We start from the raw sequence: 27242 nt of genomic DNA on the forward strand, positions 1-27242 counted from the left end.
TACTGCCGTTCCAAATTATCGTACACACTCATGATAGGCAATAATTCTTGTATTCCTGTGGTGGAAACGTTGCAGAAGACAAGCACGGAACCAGCAAATGAAGATAAGCTTTTTTGTTGTGTGCTAACCAGTCAGCAGAAAGACTATACATGATTACAATCAGTGTACAGATACATGATAAAGGGAATGTTTAGCACAAGATAAAGTCTAGTAAAGTCTGATAGTCCGAGAATCTCCAATGAAGCTCAGTGAAGGATTATTAGTTGCTTCTGACCTTTCTTCAAATCCATTCACATTCACATCTCATTGGGATTGTTTGCCTGCTCATCAACATTGTGGGAGAAGGAATTTTCCAACTTCTAATTCAACTCCCACTGAGACACTGGGGTTGAAAATTGCTTGTCTGATGTATGTGCTAAATACATCAGTGGAACCCAGCTTTAGTTATGGTCACAAGTTATGGCCACGTTACTACCATGTGGACTCAATGTATACAACAGAAGCCAAAATGTTGGCCCTTCATTTTAAGGTTTCAGTCAGGTAGGTATTATGTTCCTTTGTAGGAAGGAACTGCAGATGCTGGTTTACCCTGAAGGTAGACAGAAAATGCTGGAGTAATTCAACTGGACAGGCAGCATCTCTGGACAGAAGAAATGGGTGACGTTTCGGGTTGAGACACTGATCCTTCCGGAGATGGGTCTCAACCCGAAACGTCACCCACTCCTTCTATTCAGACATGCTGCGTGACCCGCTGAGTTACTCCAGCATTTTGTGTCTGGATCTTTACTACATTCCTGTACAGCTGCTTGTCGACCCGCGATGGGATCACGTTCCGATAAAACATCGCAAGTCGAAAACGCATTTAATATATTGCGATCACCTGAGGTGGCGAATGGCGCACTGCCGTTGCCGATCGTAAAGTCGAAATATCGCAACTCGAAGCATCGTAAATCAGGGAGCACCTGTATTGGTAAACTGGAGACCACCAGGATGAGTGTACCAAAACATGAGTTTAGTTCCACCAAAACATGAGTTTAGTTCCAACCTAGCTGGTTTTGAATATTGTTGTTAACCATATAACAATTACAGCATGGAAACAGGCCATCTCGGCCCTACAAGTCCGTGCCGAACAACGTTTTTCCCTTAGTCCCACCTGCCTGCACTCATACCATAACCCTCCATTCCCTTCTCATCCATATGCCTATCCAATTTATTTTTAAATTATACCAACGAACCTGCCGCCACCACTTCCACTGGAAGCTCATTCCACACCGCTACCACTCTCTGAGTAAAGAAGTTCCCCCTCATGTTACCCCTAAACTTCTGTCCCTTAATTCTGAAGTCATGTCCTCTTGTTTGAATCTTCCCTATTCTCAAAGGGAAAAGCTTGATCACATCAACTCTGTCTATCCCTCTCATCATTTTAAAGACCTCTATCAAGTCCCCCCTTAACCTTCTGCGCTCCAGAGAATAAAGACCTAACTTATTCAACCTATCTCTGTAACTTAGTTGTTGAAACCCAGGCAACATTCTAGTAAATCTAAATGTTCAACTGTTCAACTGATAAAGGTGAGTATGAGGCTGTTGGGGATTTGTAATTCACCAGTCTTCAGGGAACGTGTCGCCCTGCCCTTTCCTTGTCTGGTCTACGAGTTAATTGATTCCTCTGGAAACTGAGGTCGCTGAGGCCTTGGTTGTATCGAAGCACAGAAAAAGCACCAAGTCGAAATAGAAGATACTACACCAATTGATTTGAAAGAAAATTGGTTTGCAAAGAATATAAGTAAATAATTAAGATACGATGGAGAAATGAAGATATGTTGCAGTTGTGTTGGACATCACTTGCAGGAATTGTGCTCAGTTTTTGTCACCCGGCTTTTGGAAAGGTGCTGCTGAGCTGGAAGGAGTATAGGGAGGACAAAAGGTGCTGGAGTAACTCAACGGGTCAGGCGGCATCCCAGGAGAACATGGTTAGAGGTGACGTTTCAGGTCGGGACCTGATGATTCCTGACCCGCTGAGTTACTCCAGCATTTGGTTTCTTTCCTGGGTAATCTGCATTTCCTTGTTTCCAAATGGGCGATGAAGGGCCTGGTCCTGTGCTGTGTGACTCGATGACTCTTGATGTCCCTAACTTAATATGTACTTGATGTTTATCATTCAATCTTATTTAAGATAATCATCCTCAGCTGGTCACAACTGTTTTCACCAAATGCAGTCATAGAAACAAATAAAATAGGTGCAGGTGCCCTTCGAGCCATTCAATATGATCATGGCTGATCATCCAAAATCAGTACCCCGTTCCTGCCTTTTCCCCATATCCCTTGATTCCATTAGCTCTAGGAGCTAAATCTAACACTCTCTTGAAAACATCCAGTGAATTGGCCTCCCCTGCGGCAGAGAATTCCACAGATTCACAACTCTCTGGGTGAAAAAGTTTTTTCGCATCTCAGTCCTAAATGGCTTACTCCTTATTCAATCATTATTGCATTCGAAGATGAGAAGGAATCACTTTAATCGGAGGGTTGCGAATCTGTGGAATTAATTGCCACAGACCAAGGCCAAGTTAATGGATATTTTTAAGGTGGAGATTGACAGATTATTGATTAGTAAGGGTGTCAGGGGTTATGGGGAGAAGGCAGGAGAATGGGGTTGAGAGGGAGAGATAGATCAGTCGTGATTGAACTCGATGGGTTGAATGTCCTAATTCTGCTCCTAACTATGAATTTATGAAAAGTGCAAGATGTGAAGTCGGTTGGATGGGGGAGTAGGTGCAAACAACATCACCTCAGCTGTAGTGTAGTCATGGTAATAAAAAGGGGGCCAGGTGTGGTGATCAGACCCAGGTTTGGTTTTTACTTTATTTTAGTTTAGCGATACAGTGCAGAAACATGCCCTCCGACCTACTGATCAGCGATCCCCGCACGTTAACACTATCCTACACACACACAAGGGACACTTTTACATTCATACCAAGCCAATTAACCTACAACCCTGCACTGTACGTCTTTGGAGTGTGGGAGGAAACCGTAGATCTAGGAGAAAACCCCACGCAGGTCACGGGGAGAACGTACAAACTCCGTACAGACAAGCACCTGTAGTCAGGATCGAACCCGTGTCTCCGGCGCTGTAAGGTAGTGACTCTACCGCTGCGCCACTGGTGGGCCTGGCGTGAGCTGGAAGCTGTGATTCTCAGCCCAAAATGTGGGTGCCCGATATTTCTATTTAAGTAAAACTCATTTCAAACGATGATTGCCTCAAGATCTTGTCCCTTTAAATTACGCAACCTTTTGAACTGTGGATAGCCAATATAATCTCTAAATCGTGACTTTTCGATCGGGTTTCCATTAAGCAGAACAGAAAGGCTCTGCCTGGTGACAGCATCGTTAAAGGCACAAAATATGACAGGGAAATGGTGTTAGTGGCTGGTGTAATTTTCCAGTGGGCGATATTTCATCTGAATGCCCGTGCAAATATTGCCAAACAAGTCCCAAATTGCATGTTATGTGACATACAAGCGTTTAAATGGGTTTCCCCTCATCCAGTTTCTCCGCGCTAATGTATCAGAGTCAACACAGCAGCCGCGGGCGAAATTGGCCTCGTTCAGTGCTGGAGAAATCTATCATCCAGTCATTACTGCATTGCTGTTGAGGGAGCTCTTTGCCTGCACATTGCCTGCTGTATTTTCCGCATTACCATTGTGACCACACTTCACAAGTACTCCATGGCTGTAAAGTACTTCATAGAGTGTTTCGAGGTTGCTGAGTCAAAAATGAAAACACAAACATTGCTTTGTTAATCAAAACGAGCTGATACAGGGTCAATTGCAGGTGATTTGCCTTCCATTTTGCAAGCTCAGGCAATTCTTTCGTTGGTGGCGAAAGAAGGAACTGCTGATGCTGATTTACACTGAAGGGGGGCACAAATGCTGGAGTAACTCAGCGGGACAGGCAGCGTCTGTGGAGAAAAGGAACAAAGGGGAGAGGGTAAAGGGTTTATTGTTTAGTGCAAGATAAAGACCAGTGAAGTCCGATTAAAGCTAGTCCAAGGGTCTCCAATGAGGTAGATGGGAGGTCAGGACCGCTCTCTGGTTGGTGAGGGGACGGTTCCACAGTTACCTTACAACAACTGGGAAGAAACTGTGCCTTGAACCTCGTGGTGTGCGTTTTCACACTTCTGTCCTTCTTGCTTGATGGGAAGGGGGAGCAGGAGTGACCAGGGTGAGACAGGCTATTGATAATGCTGGCGGCCTTGCTGAGGCCAACCTTGAAGGGTAGATGGAGTCAGTGGAAGGGAGATTGGTCAACGTGATGGTCTGAGCTGCATCCACAACTAGACTAGTAGAAGATCGCAGTAGATCGTTGCTCCGGCACACAGATACGTTATGACGTTATTCGTGTTGAAGGATCGTTAAGGTTGACTTTGAAGCACGTCAGAACACAAGTGGGGCAAGCTGTAACAGTTCTGAAAGTGATGCACGGTCCTGATGTTGCATGAGTGTGCTGGAGACAACAACTGGTTTGAGACTGTGTCAGCATGCACTTGCCTGCGACTCTGTGAATTCAATGCGTGATTTGAAGTGAAACCCAGAGTTTCCCTGGATTTACCAGAACATGGATAGGAAAACGTTAGAGGGATATGGGCCAAATGGGACTGGTTGAGGAGGGGCATCTTGATCATTGTGGGCTCCACCTTTCCTTGGTCATCGGTCAAGCCTGAAGAAGGGTCTCGACCCGAAACGTCACCTATTCCTTCGTTCCATAGATGCTGCCTCACCCGCTGATTTTCTATAGCATTTCTGCCTACCTTGGTCATCGGTGATTTGTTCTGAACCTTTTTGTACCTCTAGTTTCCCTCTCCCCTGACTCTCAGTCTGAAAAAGGGACTCGACCCAAAACGTCACCTATTCCTTTTCTCGGCCTGACCCGTTGAGTTACTCCAGCAATTTATGTCTATATTCGGCATGGACAAGTTGGGCTGCAGGGCTTGTTTCCGTGCTGTGTGACTCGATGACTCAACCTCCCCAATTTAACACGTGCCCGATTCTTACCATTCTGCCTAGTCATTCTGATAATCATGCCCAGTTGGGAACAACCATTTCACTATATGTAGTCAATCATCATTGCATTTGAGCATTTTAAACAGTAGACACAGCAGTTCTTAATGAAATCTGATACTGTTATTATTGAGTATTAGCTGGTCTAAATTAAACAGGTTATATGTGAGTTGCATTGCATTTACAAGCAATTTGGAAGTATCAATTGCAGTATTGAAGCAAGGCTCAGTGTTAGATTGCGCCAATTAGTTCTGCTTTCTTGGTGGTGCATCTCACAGAAAGGAAATTTTAGTTTTCAGAGTTAATAAGAACCACCACCAAGAGATACTTAATGGGTCAGAGCGAACAAGGATATTTGGCTTCCTGCGTGAAGCCCCTGTGTGTTGCATGGTCGTCCGGCCTATCTTAGAGTTACTGGAGTGGAAAAAGCCCATCACATTACCATGTCTATGCTACCTAATGTTCCTGCTGGAGGAGATAATGGGGCATGCTGGCTGTAGACGTATTGAGGCCGGTGCTTCCACACTGATCAATGATCCAGTTCATAGGAGAATCAAAGTTATGTGTAGTTTAGTTTAGAGACACAGTGCAGAAACAGGCCCACTGTGCAGACCAGCGATCCCCGCACACTAAAGGCCCTGTCCCACTTACGTGTCCTTGGTACGCAAATTACGCGACCTCGTCGTCGCGTGGGGGCGCACGGGCATCCTATGGATGCGTGGGGCCAGTCCCACTGAGAAGCGTGGAGGGGTATGGAGTTGTGCGCGATATCGCGCGGCGCTTCGAAATTTTGTAGCGAACGAAATCTTCGCGCGCCACCGACCTGACGGCCAAAGTGGGACAGCCCCAAGACCCTGGCGTGACACAACGTCTCACCTCCAACAGCAGCAGAAGCAGGCAAACGATCGCCGAGCTCGGCCTGGGGCTCACGGCCGTTGCAGATCTGGATCCGCCCCCACTTCTACTCCCAGAGCGGGGCCAAGAAAATTGAAGATAGACACAAAATGCTGGAGTAACTCAGCGGGACCAGCAGCATCTCTGGAGAGAAGGAATGGGTGACGTTTCGGGTCAAGACTCATCTTTCAGATCTACAAACCTGTACGCCTTCGGAGTGTGGGAGAAAACCAAAGATCTCGGAGAAAACCCACGCAGGTCACGGAGAGAACATACAAACTCCGTACAGGCAAGCACCCGCAGTCAGGATCGAACCAAGGTCTCTGTTGCGGTAAGGCAGCAGCTCTGCCCCAATGTGGGTCTCAATTTATTTTCAAATCTAAAGATGTAATTGAAACTCCACCTCTTTGTCTCAGTCAAATCGTCCCTTCATTTTAATTCAATTGTTGAATCACAAGGTATTTCAAAATGCTGGAGGATTTATCTGAAGAGTGTTTAAATACTCTGGATGGGAAATGGTCTCTGTGGAGGTAGCAGTGGACTTCATTTTCCTTTTCAAAAACAGACAAATGCTCCAGCAGAACTGTCACACAGTGTGTATAGAGTGAACTCAGTGTGTATGGCCACATGCAAACTGCAGGAGCTGCACCTCATATTCCGCTTGGGTAGATTCTAACCGAACGGTGTGAACATTGAATTCTCCAATTATAGGTAACTTCTACAAACACCATTCCCTCCCTCCCCAACCTTCCCCTCCCCCTTCTTTCCTCTCCCCCCTCCCCTAACTGACCTAGCACCAGTTTCTCCCCTCCCCCTCCACCTACATTCCTCCCTCCAGCTTCATAATCTGCAACTTCCATCCTCAAGCTTCACAACGCATAACTCTTTACTCTTTTGGCTCACACCTATTTTTTCTTCATCTCTGGCCTTTGTCCAACAATCTGTCCCACCGTCAATCTGAAGAAGGGTCCCACCCCCGTTCTCCAGAGATGCTGCCTCACCCCCTGCTGAATTACTCCAGCACTCTGGTGCCTTTCTTTGGCAAACCAGCCCATGCAGTTCCTTGTTATGACTTTCTTTGGTTAAAATGGCTGCCCGTCAAAGTGTTCCCGACCACAGCCGACACAACCTGGCAACAAACCCGCCAGCACATCAGACATGTCGGGCAGTAACTCACTGTTTCCCCAGACAGCAAGAGATACACTCAGACTTACAATTCATAGCTAATCCATCCCCATCGATTAGTTGATATCGGGCTGGTGACAGAAACTCAACAAACCAACGTATGTTTAAATGAGAGTCCGTGGATTGTGGGCAAACAAGATGAAGGATTGAGGGAATATTACTGAATCTTATTTTGGAAAATCACAGCTAATTTATCAATATTTATAATGTTGCCCTGATGATCTTAGAAGTAAATTGACGTTAACAGCCAGTAGCAATGGTTGCAATGCTGTGTTAGATATTCCTTGTTAGAGACTCTACAATTAACAGTCATCTGTAACAACATAGTTCCCTCTAGTCACTAATCTAATATCATCTATTGGTCTCGACACGAAACGTCACCCGTTCCTTCTCTCCAGAGATGCTGCCCGACCCGCTGTGTTACTCCAGCACTTTGTGTCTTTCTTTTGTAGACCAGCATCTGCAGTTCCTTGTTATTACATTCGTGTGTAAGGAGATGCAGTTTAAGTCAGTCTGATTAATCAACTCTCAAATGCGTGGGTTTTCTCCGGGCGCTCCGGTTTCCTCCCACACTCCAAAGGCCGACAGGTTTGTAGGCTAATTGGCTTTGGTAAAATTGTAAATTGTCCCTAGTGTGTAGTATGGTGCTAGTGTATGGGGTGATCGCTGGTCAGTACGGACTCGGTGGGCCGAAGGGCCTGTTTCCGCGTTGTATCGCCAAAGTCTAAAGGGATATGGGCGAAATATGGGCAAATGGGATTAGCTTAGACGTTGTGTTTAGTTTAGTTTAGTGATACATCGCAGAAACAGCCCACCGAGTCGGCACTGACCAGCGATCCCCACATTAACACTATCCTACACACACTAGGGACAATTTATATTTATAGTAAGCCAATTAACAAACAAATCTGAATGTCTTTGGAGCGTGGGAGGAAACTGAAGATCCCGGAGAAAACCCATGCCGGTCACGGGGAGAACGTACTAATTCCGTACAGACAGCACCCGTAGTCAGGATCGAACCCGGGTCTCTGGCGCTGTAAGCAGCAACTCTACTGCTGTGCTACTGTGCTGCCCATTTTGGCTGGTGTAGACGAGTTAGGCCGAAGGGCCTTTTTTTGTGCTGTATGATTCTATGAATGTAAAAGACATTAGTTTAGAGATACATTGCTGAACTACATGTTTTTTTTAAACAAGTGGTCTCATTATTCCCATTAGCTTTACCTGACATCAGTTTTTCATTCCCATTTTATTTAATGAACTGAAATTAAATTGACTGACTGACACAAATCTCTCTCCAGATCACTCTTCATAAAGCAGTTATTGGGGTTGTCTCAGTATCATTTCGAGAATTACATTGCTGAATTAATAAACAATTCATCCATCTGATAAGTCTATGCATAAGTCTAGGCATCTACCAGGACTAGATGCCTGTGACTAGCGGTGTGCCTCTGACCATGGGTGTTGCCATACAGCCAACATCCATGGTCAGGATCAAACCTGTGTGTCTGGCACTGTAAGGCAGCAACTCTACCGCTGTGCCGCTGGATGTTAGCTTCCACTCTTGTCAGATCCCTGGACTGAGGTAATTATTTAATTATAGTCCGAGGCAACGTCAAGGGCTCTCTTTGCATTGCCACCCACCTGTTTGCAGAATGTATGTTGCAGGTCCATACAGCTTTTGTACCAAGGAGGCAACGATAGGCTTTGAGCTTGCTCCAACAAAAGCAGAATGTGCAGGAAAAGCACAGCAGGTCAGGCAGATACTGCGGAAAGAGAAACTGCTTTCTCCGCCTGTGGTTGCCCCTGTATAAGTAACTGTGGGTAATGTCTTCACCTCTTGGGTAGTTCATCCAGACCTTGTTCTCAACGTCTCGTATAAGGAGGGGCGGGCGGGGGGCAGAATGAACCTTCACCTCCCCCCCCGCTCAGTGTCCAATGACAGATCGGCCCGAAGGTTGAGAGAAATGTGTTACCGATATTTAATCCCAATCATTTTTCTTCAAAGATCACATCGGTTTCATTTCTGCTTTGTTGTTGAGAACAGGTTTAGCTTAGAGATACAGCATGGAAACAGGCCCATCGGCTGCCCCGAGTCCACGCCGACCAGCGATCACCTTCACGCTAGTTCGCTCCTACACGATAGGACCAATTTACAGCCAATTAACCCACAAACCTGGAGTCAAGAGTGTTTTATTGTCATATGTTCCAGATAGAACAATGAAATTCTTACTTGCTGCAGCATAACAGCAAACATAGTGAACTGTCCATACATAATACATATACAAATAAAAGGTATTGTATTGTATTGTATTGTATGATATGATAAATGAGAGAAAAGAAAAGTTCAGAGTGTATATATACACATAGTCACAATACTATATATATATAATAACAATAATAATAATAATAATAATATATTTTAATGTCATTGCACATAAGTGCAACGAGATTCGGGTATGCAGCTTCCATCCGACATCATAACTTAAGTAACTACTAAAATTTAGATTTAGATACCCCAAGAACATGGTTTGTACAAAGAACATTACAACAGTAAAATAGTCAAAACAGGCTAAAGTGCAGATGTGTCTGTGCGACGTGACCATCCGAGGCAGAGTCCGTGGGGGTGGGGGGCACTCAGCAGGGCCGGTTCAGAGCAGCTATAGCTCTGGGAAAGAAGCTGTTCCTGAGTCTAGAGGTGCGGGCGTAGAAGGCCTTGTAACGTCTGCCGGAAGGAAGTAGTTCGATATATATACACACATACACATACTCAAAAACAAACAAAATAGTGCAATAATAATAATAGCCTATTGTAGTTCAGAGCTTATATGAGGTTGTAGTGTTTAATAGCCTGATGGCTGCAGGGAAGAAGCTGTTCCTGAACCTGGATGTTACAGTTTTCAGGCTCCTGTACCTTTCTCCCGATGATACTGGTGAAATGAGTGTGAGGCCAGGATGGTGTGGGTCTCTGTTGATGTTGTACCTGTACTTCTTTGGAGTGTGGGAGGAAACCGGAGCACCCGGGGAAAACCCACATGGTCACAGGGGAGAACGTGCAGCCTCCGTGCAGACAGCACCCGTGGTCAGGATTGAACCTGGGTCTCTGGCGCTGTGAGGCAGCAACTCTTACCGCTGCACCATTGCGTCACTCAGGCACAGCAGTGCAGTTGCTGCCTTACAGGTTTTGCAGATGTCTGAATGAAGCACAGTGACATCTCTGGAGACAATTATAGAATATTTAACCTCTGTCGTCTCTCACCATCCCACCGAACTAGGAACTATTTAAACCCTTTAATCCACACATGTGGCAGCCAAAGATAATCCAGCAAAGCTTTAAAAATGAATTTTATCAGTTTTAAAAGCTCCAATAACTTCTCATAATTCAGACACAGGGGCTTTCTTTAGATAGGCAAGGAATCGCAGTTGGTGAAATCAATACCCATCCTGCTGGGTTGTAAGCTGCCCAAGCTGGTCTTCCACAGAAGCTGCCTGACCCACTGAATTCCTCCAGATTCTTTCATAAAGGGGCTCTCCCACTTGGGCGACCTACTCTGCGAGTTTGCCATCAACTCATACTCGCAGCATGGCCGACACGAGAGGTCTTTGTAACTCTCCTTCATGCTCGAGAGTGGTCTCCGCGAGTAAAAAAAGGTCGTCATGGAAAAAATCGATGTTTTTTTTAACTCGTAGGTTTAGTCGTAATAGATCGTAGTAGGTCGGCATGTTAGTCGTAGGTAATCGAGGGTAGTCGAAGGTAGTCGTAGATAGTCTTCATCATAGTCGATGGTGATCGAAAGAGGTCGTCTTCACTCTCCACTATTCGGTGTCCAATTTTCCCAAAGTTAGTCGTAGCTAGTCTTCAACATAGTCGAAGGAGGTCTTCAACATGTCATTTTTTTAAACTCTTCTAAACTCGCCAAGTGGGACAGCCCCTTTAATATTAATTTGCCTAACTTCAACCGAGAATCAAAGTTAAGGTTTCAGCAACTGCGGATGTGTGTTCTTCCCCCTTCCCCACATCCCTTGAAGTTCCAGAACGACTGACTTCAGTGCCAGCAAATCCTCAGATTACTTCATCAATTGTTTTGGAGTGAAGATTTTCTAGTCGGGTCTTGTCCCTGGGTGTGTGGCACCTTAGGATTTAGGAACGCATCCTCGTGTGTCAATTAAAAGGACTTAATAATAATTGCAGGTAGATAAAAATGCTGGAGAAACTCAGCGGGTGAGGCAGCATCTATGGAGCGAAGGGTCTCGACCCGAAACGTCACCTATTCCTTCTCTCCACAGATGCTGCCTCACCCGCTGAGTTTCTCCAGCATTTTTATCTACCTTCGATTTTTCCAGCATCTGCAGTTCTTTCTTAATAATAATTGCAGGTTTCAATTGATCAAATCTCCTTCACGCATGTTTCTGGTCCAGTTACGTGCAAGTTTCGTGCACATTTAAATAAAACATTGAGATGGGGCTCCTCTCCCTGCCCTGTAGAACGGAGCGGTTCTGGAGATCACTCACCCCTGCAGCCATTAGATTTTATCATTCGTAGGGGAAGCATTTTTGCATTTTTTAATTTTTAATTGTTAATTATTGGTCTTTTAAAGTATTTATTTCTCTCAGGTAGTGTCCACATTGTATTTTCTGTCTGCGTTCGTTTTGAATGTGTGGGTTTGTTGGTTGGGGGCTTCTGAACATCTGAATTTCCCTGAGGGGATCAATAAAGTATTTATTATTATTATTATTATTATTATTATTATTATTATTATTATTATTATTATTATTATTATTATTATTATTATTTAAAATTGGATAATTATTGGGAATAATGGCCTGCATGTTTTCCAGAAGCTGATTCATCCAATGACTCCAGCCTGGGAACAGGGGCCATCGTGGGGATTCTGATCGTGGTGTTCCTCCTCCTGCTGGTGGCCGTGGATGTGACCTGCTACTTCATCAACAAGTGTGGTCTGCTCATGTGCATCGCCGTTAACTTCTGTGGGCAGCCGGGGCCAGGGTCCAAGGGCAAGGACATCGAAGAGGGGAAAGCTGCTTTCTCGTGAGTAGCCTATAGCCGGAGTTGTCCTGCGGTGCAGCGGGCGGTTGTGACCGAAGCACAGCTCGCCGTTACCGAAACCGCGCCGGCCAAATCGGTTTCCAGCGTGTAAGAAAGAACTGCAGATGCTTGTAAAAACCAAGGTAGACGCAAAATGCTGGAGTAACTCAGCGGATGAGGCAGCATCTGTGGAGAGAAGGAATAGGCGACCTGAAGAAGGGTCTCGATCCGAAACGCGCCCATTCTTTCTCTCCATAGATGCTGCCTCCACCGCTGAGTTACTCCAGCATTTTGTGTCTACCTTCGGTTTCAAACGTTTCTGCTTCAGGAAATTATGTACGAAATTCGTGTAACATCTGATGAGCATTTGCCTGTACTCACTGGAGTTCAGAAGGATGAGGGGGCACCTCATTGTAACGTACAAAATAGTAAAAGGCCTGGGTAGGGTAGATGTGGGGATGATGTTTCCACTAGTGCAGGGGAGTCGGCAACCTTGTTCTACATAAGGGCCGGGTGGCATGTCTGTGAGCGGATGGCGGGCCACATCTACCACGTGTTCACATGGATCCCGCCCGAATGGCAGGCATCAAATCACGTGTTCACATAGATCCCGCCTCTTCGAGGACGCCACCCGGAGCACTGGCCCCTAGTTACGGGCACACATGAACACGGTGTAACTACGGACCATTGCCTTGTATCTGTCCTGAAGGCAGTGGCTCAAATACTCACACTCACTCGTCCCCGGCCTATTGACAACCCCGATGCCGACAGTGAAGCCCAGACACAGAAGGTGCGCGGCTGCGCCGGTGACTTTGCGCAGGATGCGGTACAGCCAGGGCTCGGCAGCTCCACACCTGCGGCCTCCTTGCGTCCTTGCGTCACCGTGCCTGGGCGCCTCGGGCCCGGGAGGTACTGGAGATGAAGGAAGTCTTCGGGCCTGATGACTACGGGGGGGAAAAACGCCTGCAGGCCGGATGATTTCGGGTTAAGGGCCGCATTCGGCCCGGTGGCCGTAGGTTGCCGACCCCTGCACTAGTGGGAGGGAGTCTAGGGCCAGAGAATTCAAGGACGGTCCTTTCAGAAGGAAATGAGGTGTGGAATCTGTGGAATTCATTGCCACGGACAGCTTTGGAGGCCAAGCCAATGGATATTTTTAAGGCGGAGATAGATAGATTCTTGAATAGTACAGTTGTCAGGGGTTATGGGGAGAAGGCAGGAGAATGGAGTTAGGAGTGAGAGATAGATCAGCCATGATTGAATGGCAGACTCGATGGACCGAATGGCCTAATTCTGCTCCTATTATTTATGAACTTATAAGGGATGTAGAAACTGCATCGGCTAAACCGGTTTCATGCGTTTCTGTTTAGGGAAACTGCATGAAATATGTGTGAATGAATCAATGAGCTGGAATAATAAATGTGACCTGGAGAATTTTAGCTCTAGAGATAGAGGTTTAGTTTAGATTAGAAATACTTTGCGGAAATAAGCCCGACCCACTAAGTCTGCACCGACCAGCGATCCCCATTCACTAGCACTAGCTGACACATCAGGGCCAATTTGTAATTTTTACTGAAGCCAATTAACCTACAAACCTTTACGTCTTTGGAGTGTGGGAGGAAACCGGAGCACCTGGAGGAAACCCACTCGGTCCCAGCGAGAGCGTCAATTGTCCCTAGTGTGTCGGACAGTGCCGGTGTGTACGGGCGATCGCTGATCGGCGTGGAGTCAGCGAGCCAACGGGCCCGTTTCCAAGCTTCTATCCCCAAATAGTCCAAATAAAATGCTGCAAAGTGCCGCCCTTGCATTCCTTCTCAGGAAAGATGAGTCGAAGGAGCCGATTGTGGAGGTGCGGACTGAGGAGGAACGCACACCAAATCATGACGGGGGCAGCCAGACGGAACCGAATGAAACCACTCCACTGACGGAGCCTGAGTAAGTGCCAACGTGTTTGAGAGCGCAACTGCTCTGTCCTGTACATCCAAGCAGTCCCTTGTTTGGTTTGATGTCTGTGGCTCTATGGTTGGCTAATAATTCCCACTCGCTGAATTGCTTCTCCAAATTCCACCAGTTTCCTTACTGTGGTCAATTTAATTTGACTTCTGGTTCCTTGATGGCAACTCCCATCTTAAAGTAATGTCAATGAACTTATTAGAACACGCAAGCCAAATTCAAAGCCCGTAACTGCGAATGACAAATCTCAAGGAATCAAAACTTGTAAACAGTTTAAACTGAACTAGCTCAGCTCAAAACTAAGAAATCATTAAAATCTGATGTGGTTTTTATTTAATGAGTCTGAAAGCATTGACTTGGAAATTCAGTTTATTAACAACGCCTTTGGCATTTATCTGTTTATGATTGGCTGTACATGCATGAATATCAGAAAGAGATTAGATTTCCCTCCATCAAATGAACATTAAGGCCTGTACACATAATAATTCTAAACTTTAATCTGAAAGTGCTTTGCAGATACATAATTTGACACGGACAAAAGTATTTTCCTTTGAGTTAATCTCAGAAAGAGGAATTATGCAACCACTTGTCCGTAATAGCTTTGTTAATCAGGATTATTGAAAGATGTCCTTTCCTGTTTTTGTGTTAAAGATTTTTAACTGTTTGTGGTATTGTGAATGTAAGACAGTTCTGTTTTCACTCCTACTGTACAGTGCTTAGTTGATGTTGTACGTGGCAGTCTGATTGGGTCTGTTTGTGTGCTTTTGTTCCTTTCTGCCACTGTTCTATCCATTTTCTACTCCTGTTATCCTCACAGGCATGCAGCAGATACCCAGGCCACTGTTGAGGACATGTTGCCTTCTGTCACCACAGTAACCACTAACTCTGACACAATCACTGAGACCTTTGCCACCGCTCAAAACAGTCCGACGAGTGAAACGACCACACTCACTTCCAGCGCTGCTCTCCCGGCCACGACCACGACCACCCCAGAGCCGTCACCCGCCGCTAACGCCGCGCCGCACACGCCCAAGGCCGCCGCCGCGTCGCCCGCCGTGCCCCAGGCGGACGGCGCCCCCAAAGTCGCCCCCCTCGTAGACCTCAGCGACGCTCCGGCCTCTTCCTCCGCACCTCCTCCTCCTGCTGCCAAGTCCTCCTCCTCCTCCGCCGCCGCTGCTCCGGTCTCGAACGCCGGCCCTGCACCGCCGCCCGCGGCCGGTAAAGCCAAAGAGGCTTTGCTAGCTCCGGCCAGCGGCGGCGGCGGCGGCGCCAAACCCGCCGCCGCCGCCGGTCCCAGCAACCCGGTTGCGGCGGCGCAGCAGCAGCAGTCACCCAAGCCGACCGCTCCCGCAGCGGCCAAGAGCCCCGAAGCTGCCGCTCCGAAGCCCAGCCCAGTGAAGAGCCCGGGGGAAGCAAAGAATAACTCCGCCAGCGCGAAGAAGGAGGCTGCCACGGACGGCAGCAAAAAGCCCTCCAAGGGCGAGGACTTTCCAAATGACGGAGGGACCTTCAAGACCTCAGACATTGATCTTGCAAAGGATGTTTTTGCAGCTCTGGGCAATTCTTCTCTTCCCACTATGGGCGGCGGGAAGGTTCCTGACCTTGCTCCCTCTGCTACTGATGCCGTTTCACCACCTGCTCCAGAGAAGGAAGAGTATGGGCCTTTTTCACACTAATCGCTACTTGCTTGTCATTGTCTATGTCGTGGTTCCCTTGTGCTTTTGTGTCCTGCATAATCCTGCATAAAACCTGGTCACTAACTTCACTGCAAATAACTGAACCCTTTCCTCCCAGATCGTTGAGATGACATCCCGTTTTAACGCAGTCATAGAGTGGTACGGCACGGACACAGACCCTTCAGCCCAACCCGTCCATGCAGACCGAGATGTCCCATCTAAGCTTGTCCCATTTGCCCATATCCCTCCAAACCTTTCCTATCCATTTGAGTTCAGTTTATTGTCACGTGTACCGAGGTACAGTGAAAAGCTTTTGTTGCGTGCTAACCAGTCAGCAGAAAGACAATACATGATTACAATCGAGCCGTATAGTTTAGAAATACAGTGTGTCAACAGCCTGTTTGGCCCACCGAGCCAGCGCCAACCAGGCACACCAGTTCTATGGAATTCTCTGCCTCAGAGGGCGGTGGAGGCAGATTCTCTGGATGCTTTCAAGAGAGAGCTTGATAGGGGTCTTAAAAATTAGGCAGTCAGGGGATATGGGGAGAAGGCAGGAACGGGGTACTGATTGGGGATGATCAGCCATGATCACATTGAATGGCGGTGCTGGTTCGAAGGGCCAAATGGCCTACTCCTGCACCTATTGTCTATTGACCATTGACCAAACCCGGGTCTCTGTCCAGAAGGCAGTAACTCCACGACTGCGCTACCGTGCCTAACATGCTTTGGAGAAATCCGGCATTCTCTGATGCTTAGGCACGCAGATGGGGCTAATTATTTGGGACGGGTTTAGTAGCTTCCGTAACTGATCGTAATTCCGTAAACATGTCACCTAAATTTGTACGGATCATTCCAATTAAACAACAACATGTTGCACCGTTGCCTTTTCGTTCAACATGAAGCTCTTTCCAGTTGAATTGCAACATCACAGGCAATTTAAATTATCTTTAATTGTAGTGGGGAAAATGAATTTGCTAATTCGTGTCAACAGCATATTAGTTAGTGTTTGACACAACTTTCCAGCTCACGTATTAATGTGCTCACTGTATTGGTTGAGCTGAAGGGAATAAAATGACTTCAGCTTTTCATTAATATTGAACCTGCCTTCCAAAACAATTACCCTTTGCATAAGTAGAATTTAAAATGTAAATTAAAACCAAGTTAAGCTTCCCAAATACCTGTTGAACAGTAGGCACTGGGAATATGGAACGAGCTGCCAGAGGAGGTAGTTGAGGCAGGTACCATAACAACATGTAGAAGACACCTGGACAGGTAACATGGATAGGGCAGGATTTGGGCCAAACGCAGGCAAGATGGACTGCTGTAGATGGAACATGTTGGTTGGTGCGGGCAAGTTGGGCCGAAGGGCCTGTTTCCACGCTGTATGATACTATGACTATTTATGATAACAATCAAGCCCTCCACAGTGTACAGAAGAAGGATAAAGGATACAACATTGAGTGCAAGATAAAGTCCAATAAAGTCTAAGTAAAGGTAGTTCAACGGTCTCCAATGAGGTAGATGGGAGATCAGAACCGCACTCTAGCTGCTGAGAGGATCGTTCAGTTGCCCGATTACAGCTGAGGAAACTGTTCTGCATGGGCAAGTTGGGCCGAAGGGCCTGCTTATGTGTTTTTTGGCTTTATAAATTCAAAATTATTTCAATTGGTGTTTCTTGCAATTTGGGGTCTAATCATACAACCCAACAAGTTGTGTCTGGGTGTAAGCATCAAAACTCAGTTTTACTTCCTGAGCATTGCAATAGGACTTGGTGAGTAAGGTCCAAGAATCTGCAGATGGAGCTGGCACCCAAGAATGGAGAGCACTGTCTTGTGCTGTGGATGACAGTTTAAGGGAATAACGTCAAGGGGGTCCTGACCTGAGATAACAAGCTAGTAAACAGTTAGTACGAAGCGTTTTAGATCATTTCCTTCGAGAAACGAGTGCCATGTCGACCAGCGAACACCCCATACATTAACACTGCCCGACACACTAAGGACAGTTTACAATGTTTTACCAAAGCCGATTAACCCACAAACCTATACATCTTTGGAGTGTGCGAGGAAACTGGAGAAAACCTACACGGTCACAGGGAGAACACAAAAACTCTGAACAGGCAGCACCCGTAGTCAGGATTGGCGCTGTAAGGCAGCTTTGAGAACTCTGGGAATCAGTAAGAGACTTGCATTGATCGAGCACCTTTCAACTGCAATTTAGCTTCTTTTTGCTTCATTTCCAAAAGTGTCGGCATTTCAAAGTACTTTCCACTTACGATTGAGATGAGGTAGATGGTTGGTCAGGACTGCACTCTAGTTAGCTGGTGTTTAGCAGGCTTTTAACAAATCCTGCCAACCTGGCCTTCATATCCTGAACCACCTTACCAAAACTAGGGAGCATTCCTCAACTACTATTGAAGACCCTCGGACTATGTTTGACTGGATGTACCTTGCACCAAGAGTTATTCCCTTTATAATGTATCTGTGCACTGTGGACGGCTTGATTGTAATCATGTATTGCCTTTCCGCCAACTGGTTGGCACACAACAAAAGATTTCCCCCCGTGCCTTGGTATAGGTGACAATAAAATAAACTCAACTCAACTCAAAACCAATGAAAATTAATATGATCAGCTTCACTCGTGCCAGGTTTGTGAGGGGAATCCATCGCTGCTCAGTGCAAGCGATCGCTGGGCGGTTGTGGACTCGGTTCCATTGAGGTTGTAAGAGTAAACAAGCGGTGAGTGCTACAGCCAGAAGTTCAGTTTAGTTTATTGTCCCGTGTACTGCTTTTATGGCATGAAAATCTTTTGTTGCATGCTATCCAGTCAGCAGAAAGACAATACATGATTACAATCGAGCCATTGACAGTGTATAGATACATGGTAAGGGAACAGATGTAAGAATGTGGAGCGATTGTAACATGTGATTGTAGATTGGCTTCTGTGGCCAGCACGCAAATGGTCGCCTGGGTTTGGCCGCCATCTTGGAAGATCATTCCCTTCCCCACTATTAGCCTCAGCGATCAAAGACAGCAACCCTTCCCCCGCTCTTCAATCAGAGCCAGACTTGAAATGGCCGATCATGGAAGTGCTGATCCTCAGCACTTTGGTAAACACACGAATAAACATGTGTCTAGTGACCCCCATCTCCTCTGGTGCCTTCCTTTTGTCTGAATAATGACCACGTTTCATGCATGGGTTGCCTCATCATTGTGCATGTGTTTTGTACACAGATTTCTGCTTCAGGGGGAATTCCAGCTTTTTTTTTTTTTTTGTTAAAATCGACTTCATTTTTTTTTTTCCCATTTGCTTCTGGCCAGTTACTGCAATGATCTTGTGTCCTTCAGAATCTCATCTCCTACGTGTTGTGCAGTAAATTAACCCTGAAAGTGATCACAAAGAGACGCCCGTAGGTGCAGTAAACACTGACGCACTGTAAGGTGCAGTTACTCTAATCCTTCTCTGGTTCCCAGTAGGGTTTTCAGTTTGAATGAATAAGTTTCTTGGCCAAGTATTCACATACAAGGGATTTGCCTTGGTGCTCCACCCGACAACATGACATACAGTGACAGTTAGGAATGACACATAAAACATTTGTTTAAGAAGGAACTGCAGATGCTGGAAAATCGAAGGTACACAAAAATGCTGGAGAAACTCAGCGGGTGCAGCAGCATCTATGCTGCTGCACCCGCTGAGTTTCTCCAGCATTTTTGTGTACCTACACATAAAACATTAATGTTTAATTTGAGTTGAGTTTGAGTTTTGAGTTGGGTGTTGGAAGTGCTAAGACTTCAGTTATTGTTGTGCTTGGTAGTAACTAACTCTTGTTAGCCCCATTTGTTGGTCACGCTGTAAGCAGAAGCACATCTGACCCGTCCGCTCACTATGGGCTTCCAACTCCAGTCTGCTTGAACCGACGGCACAAACTCCAATGTCCGGGGAACTTGCCTCTGTACCACACCAAGTTGGCACCATTGTGCCTCCACCATTGCTACCGACAGTTGTCGTCAAAGAGAACCTGGCCTGGGGAAGGGAAGAATGAAGTGAATGGGTCCCGTTCTCTGACGTTGCACTTGGAGCCTTGAGGTAAAGCAAGTTGCCAGAAGACCCTCAGGTGCAAGGGTGCAAGGGTGCACACGGTGTTGACCCCGGCTGTTGTGGACCCAGGTGAAGAGCAATGTCTCCATGGGGAATGGCCCGAGAAGAGGACTAATCGTGGATCTCCAATGCAGCGGGTTCTTTAGGTAGAATGCCACAAGTAGTTCAATTACCTCACATGTGCAGTCAGTGAAGGGCATGACCCATTGTCCGTGCCACTGGCTCCAGTCACTGTTCAATGCACCATTCCCAACACTCGGCAGCCCCGTTCATCAGTCAAGTCAAACATCCTTAGGCTGGACTACTTCCTTGTGTGGTCAAGGAAGGTGCAAAGTTCACAAGACACATCACCTTTGGATGATCAAGATGACCAGTGCCCATCCACTGATCTCCACAGCATCGGTGATGCTCTCTTACAGAACTGGAGGCTCCAGGAGACGGAAGAATCCTGCCTATGTATCTCAGCCCCACAGAGAGGAGAGTGCTGGCTATTGTCAGAGTGGCCATCACGGAAGCTCGGGCAGTGGTGAAGATGAAGGCATCCTGGCACTGAAACACCGTCAGGACCCCCCTCTTGTCCCACACTCTCGACCATGGAAGATGCACCCCTTACATTCACCTTTCCATATAGACCTACCCTCTCGCACTTGCTGTTCTCAGGTACCCCAGTGTTTGCCACCTGGCTAGGTGCTGGACAACAATGTTGGTGAAGATGAATATACCGCTCCTAGGTTTCCCACCACTACAGATCCTGAAGCTGAACAGCGTGGAGTCAGGGGTCTGCACCGGTTTTGTGCTGCCAGGCACCAGGGTGGAGGATGGTGAATGGGAGGGTGGGGGGGGGAGGGGGGGGGGTCAGAAGGGTTCTGCTGCCAAGACCTCAAGTGATGACTTTGTCTCGGCGGCTGATCAACCAGGGCCGAAGGGTATGTGGGTGTGGAAGGAAGTCCTCGAGGAACTGGGAAGCCCACCAAGAAGTCCCGTGGAACATCGTGGAGCAGGGAGGAATCCAGCACCATCTTGGTTGGGCAGGACTTGAGCGGTCCATTCGTTGCCAATGCGTTTGCTACACCCTTGCAGCCACCCATGCAGGGCTTCAATGCCAAAGCCGCAGTTTCTGCTGCAACCACCTTCGGAGGCCACGCAGGAGCAGAGGACGGAAGTGGAAGACTGGGCTGCCTGCCTGCATGGGGGCAGATGGCGATGTTGCGAGGCTTGCTGACCGACTGACCGTCTCCGACTCGGCATTTGGACGATAATCACTCCAGCGATCTGCCTTCTGTTGCTTTTCCAGAGTTCCTTTGTGCCATCCTATCAGCAACTCGGGGAACATGAGCTTGCCTCACTCTCTCTGAGTGACATCTGCCCTCCCACTCCACCAGTGCCCATCTAGATCTCAGCCAGCTGTGAGACCTATTGGACAGACCACAATGGTGAGGCAAGTGTGGCTGGATCTTCAAGGTCCAGAACTCATCAAGGTTGTCCTCAAAGTCCACCCATCACCTGGTCCACCGAGAGGCAGGACTTGCTACAACCCTGCTCCAGAAACACTGTTGAATGCAGAAGCATTGGGATGATCAAAGGCCCATGGAAGATGATCAATAATGGGAAGTGTGGAGAATCTGTGGGACTCATTGCCACAGACGGCTGTGGAGGCCAAGTCAATGGATATTTTTTAGGCGGAGATTGATAGAATCTTGATTAGTACGGGTGTCAGGGGTGATGGGGAGAAGGCAGGAGAATGGGGTTGAGAGGGATAGATAGATCAGCCATGATTGAACAGCGAAGTAGACTTTCGTTTAGTTTGGTTTATTGTCACGAGTACCGAGCTACAGTGAAAAGCTTTTGTTGCATGCCAACCAGTCAGCAGAAAGACAATACGCGATTGGCCGAATGGCCTAATTCTGCCCCTATCACATGAATCTATGAAGGCTTGCTTGCCTCTGAAGCTAGTGAGCAAGTTTCATTTAGAAATTTATTTATTTTTATTCTGTGGTGAATTTGTTTTGCAGTCAGTGATGTAGAGGTGCGTTGTGGGATTGTTGGGGATTGGACTTTAGGTCACGGTTGACGGCTTTGCAGTGAGAGGTATTCTTCTCCCATCCCTTGGATAGGAAGTGTCAGGTATCTACTGCTCCCAGCACGCTCCTGCTCCTCAGCTACTTGCTGGTGACATGGACCTCTCCCCATCCTGGTGGTGGGACTACAGCATGTCTCAGCTTCCTCTGTGCGACTATTGTAAACCTCCACCAGAACTGTACAGCAAACATCTCTGATAAAAAAAACGTAGTCCCCATTGCTGCCACCTTCTCACCGGGTCCGAGATGAATGACGATAGTTTAGCTTGCTTCTGTCACGATAATTAAAACATTAAATTACAAGGCTAGCTTCTGAAGCTTGTGAGCCAGGTTTCATTTGGAAATTCCATTTAAAAAATGTTTGTTTGGTGGTGTGGTGATCTTTTTTTTTTTTAAGTCAGTGAGTGATGAGGAAAACATAAATGAACTGGGAGAGAAGTTTGGCTCGTTCAGCAGGGATTATTTTAGACTGGGAGACACTTCTTAGTGTGTGCTGGGTAGCAGTGGTGAATTCAGCAGGTAAGAGATGCCCTTGAGCCGGGTCACTGTGAAGTGGTGGTGCACCAGGGCAACCTTCAATGCACTAACTGGTGGGGGCTTTATCTGTTTCACTGTCTGTCACAAGTGCAGGTTGCACCATCATGATTCCTTCCGTGAATTCATTCCCTGTGCTGCCTTCATATTTTAAGCATGCTTGATGCTTTGGTTCATACAACGTTCTCACGCCATATTCTTTGGAGATGGTGTTTTATATATATATATTGATGAAACCCAATTGCATGCAAAATGATTATTTTGGAGATTCAAAGGCCATTTGTTCTTTCAGAATTAGGGGATCAATCTTGTCCAGTAACAAGGGAACATTGAAGAAACTAAGAACTGCAGATGCTGGTTAATACACAAAAGGACTCAACAGGTGGTAACTCAGCGGGTCAGGCAGCATCTCTGAAGCACATGAGGATAGGTGACATTTCAGGTTGGGATCCTCCCCCCTCCCCCTCCCCCTCCCCCAACAATCAGTCTTAAGGATGGTCCCAACCCAAAATGTCGCCTCTCCATTCTCCAGAGATGTTGTCTGACCTGCTGAGTTACTCCGACACCTCATGTCCTTCAGGGAACTTTGAAGATTTTCCTGGATGTGGTGGTATCTTCCTAGTTCCATTGAGAGCAGTCACCCAATTGGTGGCGTGAAAAGTGTTTTGAACTATTCTGCACTGAGCAGTGATTTTCCCCTCTGAAACTATATCTAAAGTGTACAGATATTGGAGTCACCCGGGTGGAGTGTACATGACAGTGTTCTCCTGACACTCCCACCCACTGCGGGGTGCTTTCGTTCCCTTCCACTTCTTGGTTATTCATGTTCTTCATCACTCTCTGGTTGACAGGAAGGTCCCCTTAGAGGAGAAGCCCAAACAAGAAGGGACAGAAGTAAAGACCGTTCCTAATGAAGCCACACAAACAAATGAGAATGAAAGCAAAGCATGATCAACACAAAAGCAGAAACCACTCTCACTTCAGTGTCTCTTTTATTATTTTTGAACATGTTTTCCTGTTTGTAGATTTCAGCTCAGAAGAGGATCAATTGTGGCGCACTTGCTTTTTTGTAAAATTCTTTCATTAAAAGAGTTGACCATGTGACTAAAATTGGTAAAGAGAATTACCTGGGTACTTTAGTTATCATTTTTCACTGCGCTTAGTAAGGATTGTGATTTGTAGATAATGTGTGAGTTCTTCAGTTAGTTAAACACTGAGAAACGCCTTCAGTTTATTCCTATGTTATAGCGTCTGAAGTTAAACAAATTTTCGGTACATTCCTGTAGAAACAGCCACAACTGATTTTTATCCTCTTTTTTTTCAAAGTTAAGAAAACCGATTAAAACACAGCTTTATAAATGACTGTTGCAAGGCTACAAATGTGATTGCTTCACTGTTCATACAAGTACATTACGTGCACAAAGCATTGCTATCTTAACCTATGTTTATAGTTTTTTTTTTATTTTGCAAGTTTTGATCCTGAGTTAGCTTTTGACTAAACAGAAGGTTTGTAAATTTGCATATGTGAAGTATATTTCAATTTGCAGTATTCAATTTTATGAAAGGAATATTAATTTTTTTGCCAACTTTTATTTTCAGTGTTTATTGGTACACACCACAAAACGATAATTGTTTAATCCCTGACCTGTTCTAATTGTGTCAGTGTAACAGGCTTTGCAACTGTTTATTCCAAAGCCTGTTCAAAATGACGATAGTTTAGCTTGCTTTTGTCCACGATATTTTTATTGAATGGAAGTTTTGGCGATATCCTTCCTTGTTACACTTTTGTTAGGAAACACATTGCTTATCTGACCTGCTCTCAGAAATTAAAGTCCTGAGTTGTACCGCCTGATTTCATATCATATTAAGACCAGTTTACTCCATTCAAAGTTAATTGTTCCTGCTTGTTTCAGCTACAAAAGCCTCCATTCAGCGGTGAAAGGCGTTCTGTAGCCCATTTCCGTTTCTGAAGCAATGTTTCAATTTCTTAAAAAAAAACTGCAAGCTTGTGCACTGTGAATGCGTGAATATTATAGTGTGTTTTTTGTCATTAGTATTTCAAAGAGAAACTCAACATAGCTTGGTTGTGAAAGGTGTAGCAAGTAGTTCTGAAGATTGTGTGGGATAATGCCGTCACTGGGTGGGGAAATGTAAAACAGAAATAAGGTGAGGCAAAAATCTGTTTGGGCATGAATTCCATGTGTTATAACTTTTATTGCCTGTAATGTTTTTTAAAAAAATGGTTAGACTGGGAACATTCCCCATTAGCACAATCGAATGGGGGTATTAATCTTTCATGTCCTTTTAATTTGTGTGCAGTCTCAGTCCAGTAATGATCGCATTGCTAATTTGTAAGTTCAAACTGTGAAAATACTGGTCTTGTCATTTGCTTCGAGTGTTTGCTTATGTTCAACTGTAGGGGTGACATTGGGGGCAGCTTCCTCAACCACACTTTCCATCCCCAAGGCTTGGCCTGTGCGCAGAGGAGACAAGGATCCGGCAGATTAGTTTCCGACTTAATTTACTGCTCCAGCAACACAGCAAAAAAGGAAATGCCATCTGATTGCAATGCTGCCTTAAATCAAGTCCTCTCCACCCCCCTCCCCAATATAGTTATCTAGTGACATCCCAATTGTCACTCGATGTAGTATTCGTGCTGGGATTGTCATGGGACCAAGTTTACACAGATCATTGCATGTGTGCAACGACCCCCCCCCCTAGCAAAAGGAATAAATGTTTGTTGTCTTGGTTTGCAAATGCATCTTCGGTGAACAGGTAGAACTAGGTGTTGTAATCAAGGAGGACTATTTATCTCCTGCGTTGCACCTGGTGAAAAATAAGAAGTGCTTTTAAAAATAACATGTTTATCGCTGTGCTGCGGTTAGCCGGTAGTGAACACTACCCCCCATCCCCCCTCCATCGATCCCCACTAGGATCGGAGGGATATCGGCTGAGGGCTTCCAATTACGATCTCGCCGGAGGCTCCCCTCCCCAGTTACAACAGTGGGCAAACACGGCAGCTCCCAAGTAGACGCGGAGAAAGTAATGCAGCCCTCGTGCCTTGAGCAGATAGCAACACAGACTTTCACCCTTTCAGTCGTAATCTCAAAGCCTGTGCTTCTTCCCCGGATCATAGACAGAGCCTCCACTGTCACCCCTAACCAGAATACCCTGCACTTAGAGCCTTCTCTCCTGTTGCAGAACTTTTTATTGAGTGCGGATAAAACCACCTTTCCACTATCAATGGTGTAAATACTGACTACTAACCAAGAATTTTTGACTTTGCATTATGTCAGATACTTGTGTTCAATAAAAACTACAAAATATGATGAATGGCCGCGTCCTTGTTTCAGACACATTTTTTCCCGTCGGCCAAGAGTCGTGGCTCAGACGGTTCAGGTCGGGCGGTTGGGGATCCAGTCTTGGACATTGTTACACCTAAGATATGACCGTCACTGGAAGGTTTAGCGGGGTACGGGCCAAACGTGGACGGATGAGACCAGCTCAAAATGGGGCATCTTGGCCGGCACGGCCGAGTTGGGCAGAAGGGCCTGTTTCTGACTGTATAAACCATCCCGGTGTTGGGGGTTATGGGGATAAGGCAGGAGAATGGGGTTAGGAGGGAGAGATATATCAGCCATGATTGAGTGGCGGAGTAGACTTGATGGGCCGAATGGCTTAATTCTACCCTCATGAACCCTCCTGATTAATGTTACTGTTTGTATGCCTCACCTCAGTCAACAATGAACATTTCCTTGATCATCGTCTGCTTTGATCTGTTGTCTTCACACCTTACCCTTCCAACTCTCTCGTTTCCCTTTCCCCTGACTCTCAGTCCGAAGAAGGGTTTTGACCTGAAACGTCACCCATTTCTTCTCTCCAGAGCCGCTGCCTGTCCCGCTGAGTTACTCCAGCATTTTGTGTCTTATCTCAACTAACCTTACTTTGGTACACCAAGTGCTGGAGGAACACAATGGGTCAGGCAGCATCTGTGGAGGCAACATCATTAGTGGGTCTGGAACCTTCTTCAGAATCCCGGAGTGGAAAGGAAGACTACACATCAACACTGATGTGGAACGAGCTGCCAGAGGCTGGGACAATCCCAACATTTACAAAGCAGTTAGACAGGTACATGGCAGGACAGGTTTAGAGCGATATGGACCAAACACGGGCAGGTGGGACTAGTGTGGCTGGGAAATTGTTGCCGGTGTGAGCAAGTTGGGCCGAAGGGCCTGTTTCCACACTGTTTCACTCTGTGACTTAGAACAGAGATGTCAATGTGCTTTCCTTTTTTTAAATGTATTTAATGGATGTGGGCTTTGCAGGCTGAGCCTGCATTTAATTGCCCATCCTTAACTGTGCTTGAGATGTTGCCGGTGAGCTTCCTTCTTGAACTGCTGCAGTCATTGGGCAGTGGGTACACCCACCCTGCTGTTAAGGAGGGCGTTCCAGGACTTTGACCCAGCCATGGTGAAGGAACGGAGTTATATTTCCAAAGGTTGGTGGGTTTATTGAACGAGCTGCCATAGTTCAGTCTGCCTGAACCCACCTGATCTCCCGGTTGCTAAACACTTTAATTCTCCTTCCCATTTCCACACTGACCTTTCTGTCCTAGGCCTCCTCCATTGTCAGAATGAGGCTTAACGCCAATTGGAGGAACAGCATCTCACATTTTGCTTGGGCAGCTTACAGCCCAGTGGTATGAATATTGATTTCTCTAACTTCAATAACC

At 46.3% G+C, this 27242-nt stretch overlaps 1 protein-coding gene across 11 annotated transcripts in view; it reads left to right on the top strand.

Moving 5' to 3' along the window:
* Positions 1 to 25839, top strand: part of ncam1 (neural cell adhesion molecule 1) — a 347020-nt gene extending 321181 nt beyond the window's left edge. For 4 of the 11 annotated variants that reach the window (XM_033049728.1, XM_033049730.1, XM_033049731.1 and 1 more), the window contains 4 exons: positions 11970 to 12180; positions 13993 to 14109; positions 14945 to 15781; positions 23362 to 25839. In XM_033049728.1, coding sequence (XP_032905619.1) covers positions 11970 to 12180; positions 13993 to 14109; positions 14945 to 15781; positions 23362 to 23461 — 1265 coding nt within the window. In that variant the 3' untranslated portion in view covers positions 23462 to 25839. The remainder of the gene's footprint in view (positions 1 to 11969; positions 12181 to 13992; positions 14110 to 14944; positions 15782 to 23361) is intronic. The other 7 variants (XM_033049729.1, XM_033049739.1, XM_033049734.1 and 4 more) reach the window with 3 other exon arrangements.
* The last annotated feature ends 1403 nt before the right edge of the window (positions 25840 to 27242 follow it).

Source organism: Amblyraja radiata, chromosome 33 (genome assembly GCF_010909765.2).
Source record: "Amblyraja radiata isolate CabotCenter1 chromosome 33, sAmbRad1.1.pri, whole genome shotgun sequence".
NCBI classification, from domain to species: Eukaryota; Metazoa; Chordata; class Chondrichthyes; order Rajiformes; family Rajidae; genus Amblyraja; species Amblyraja radiata.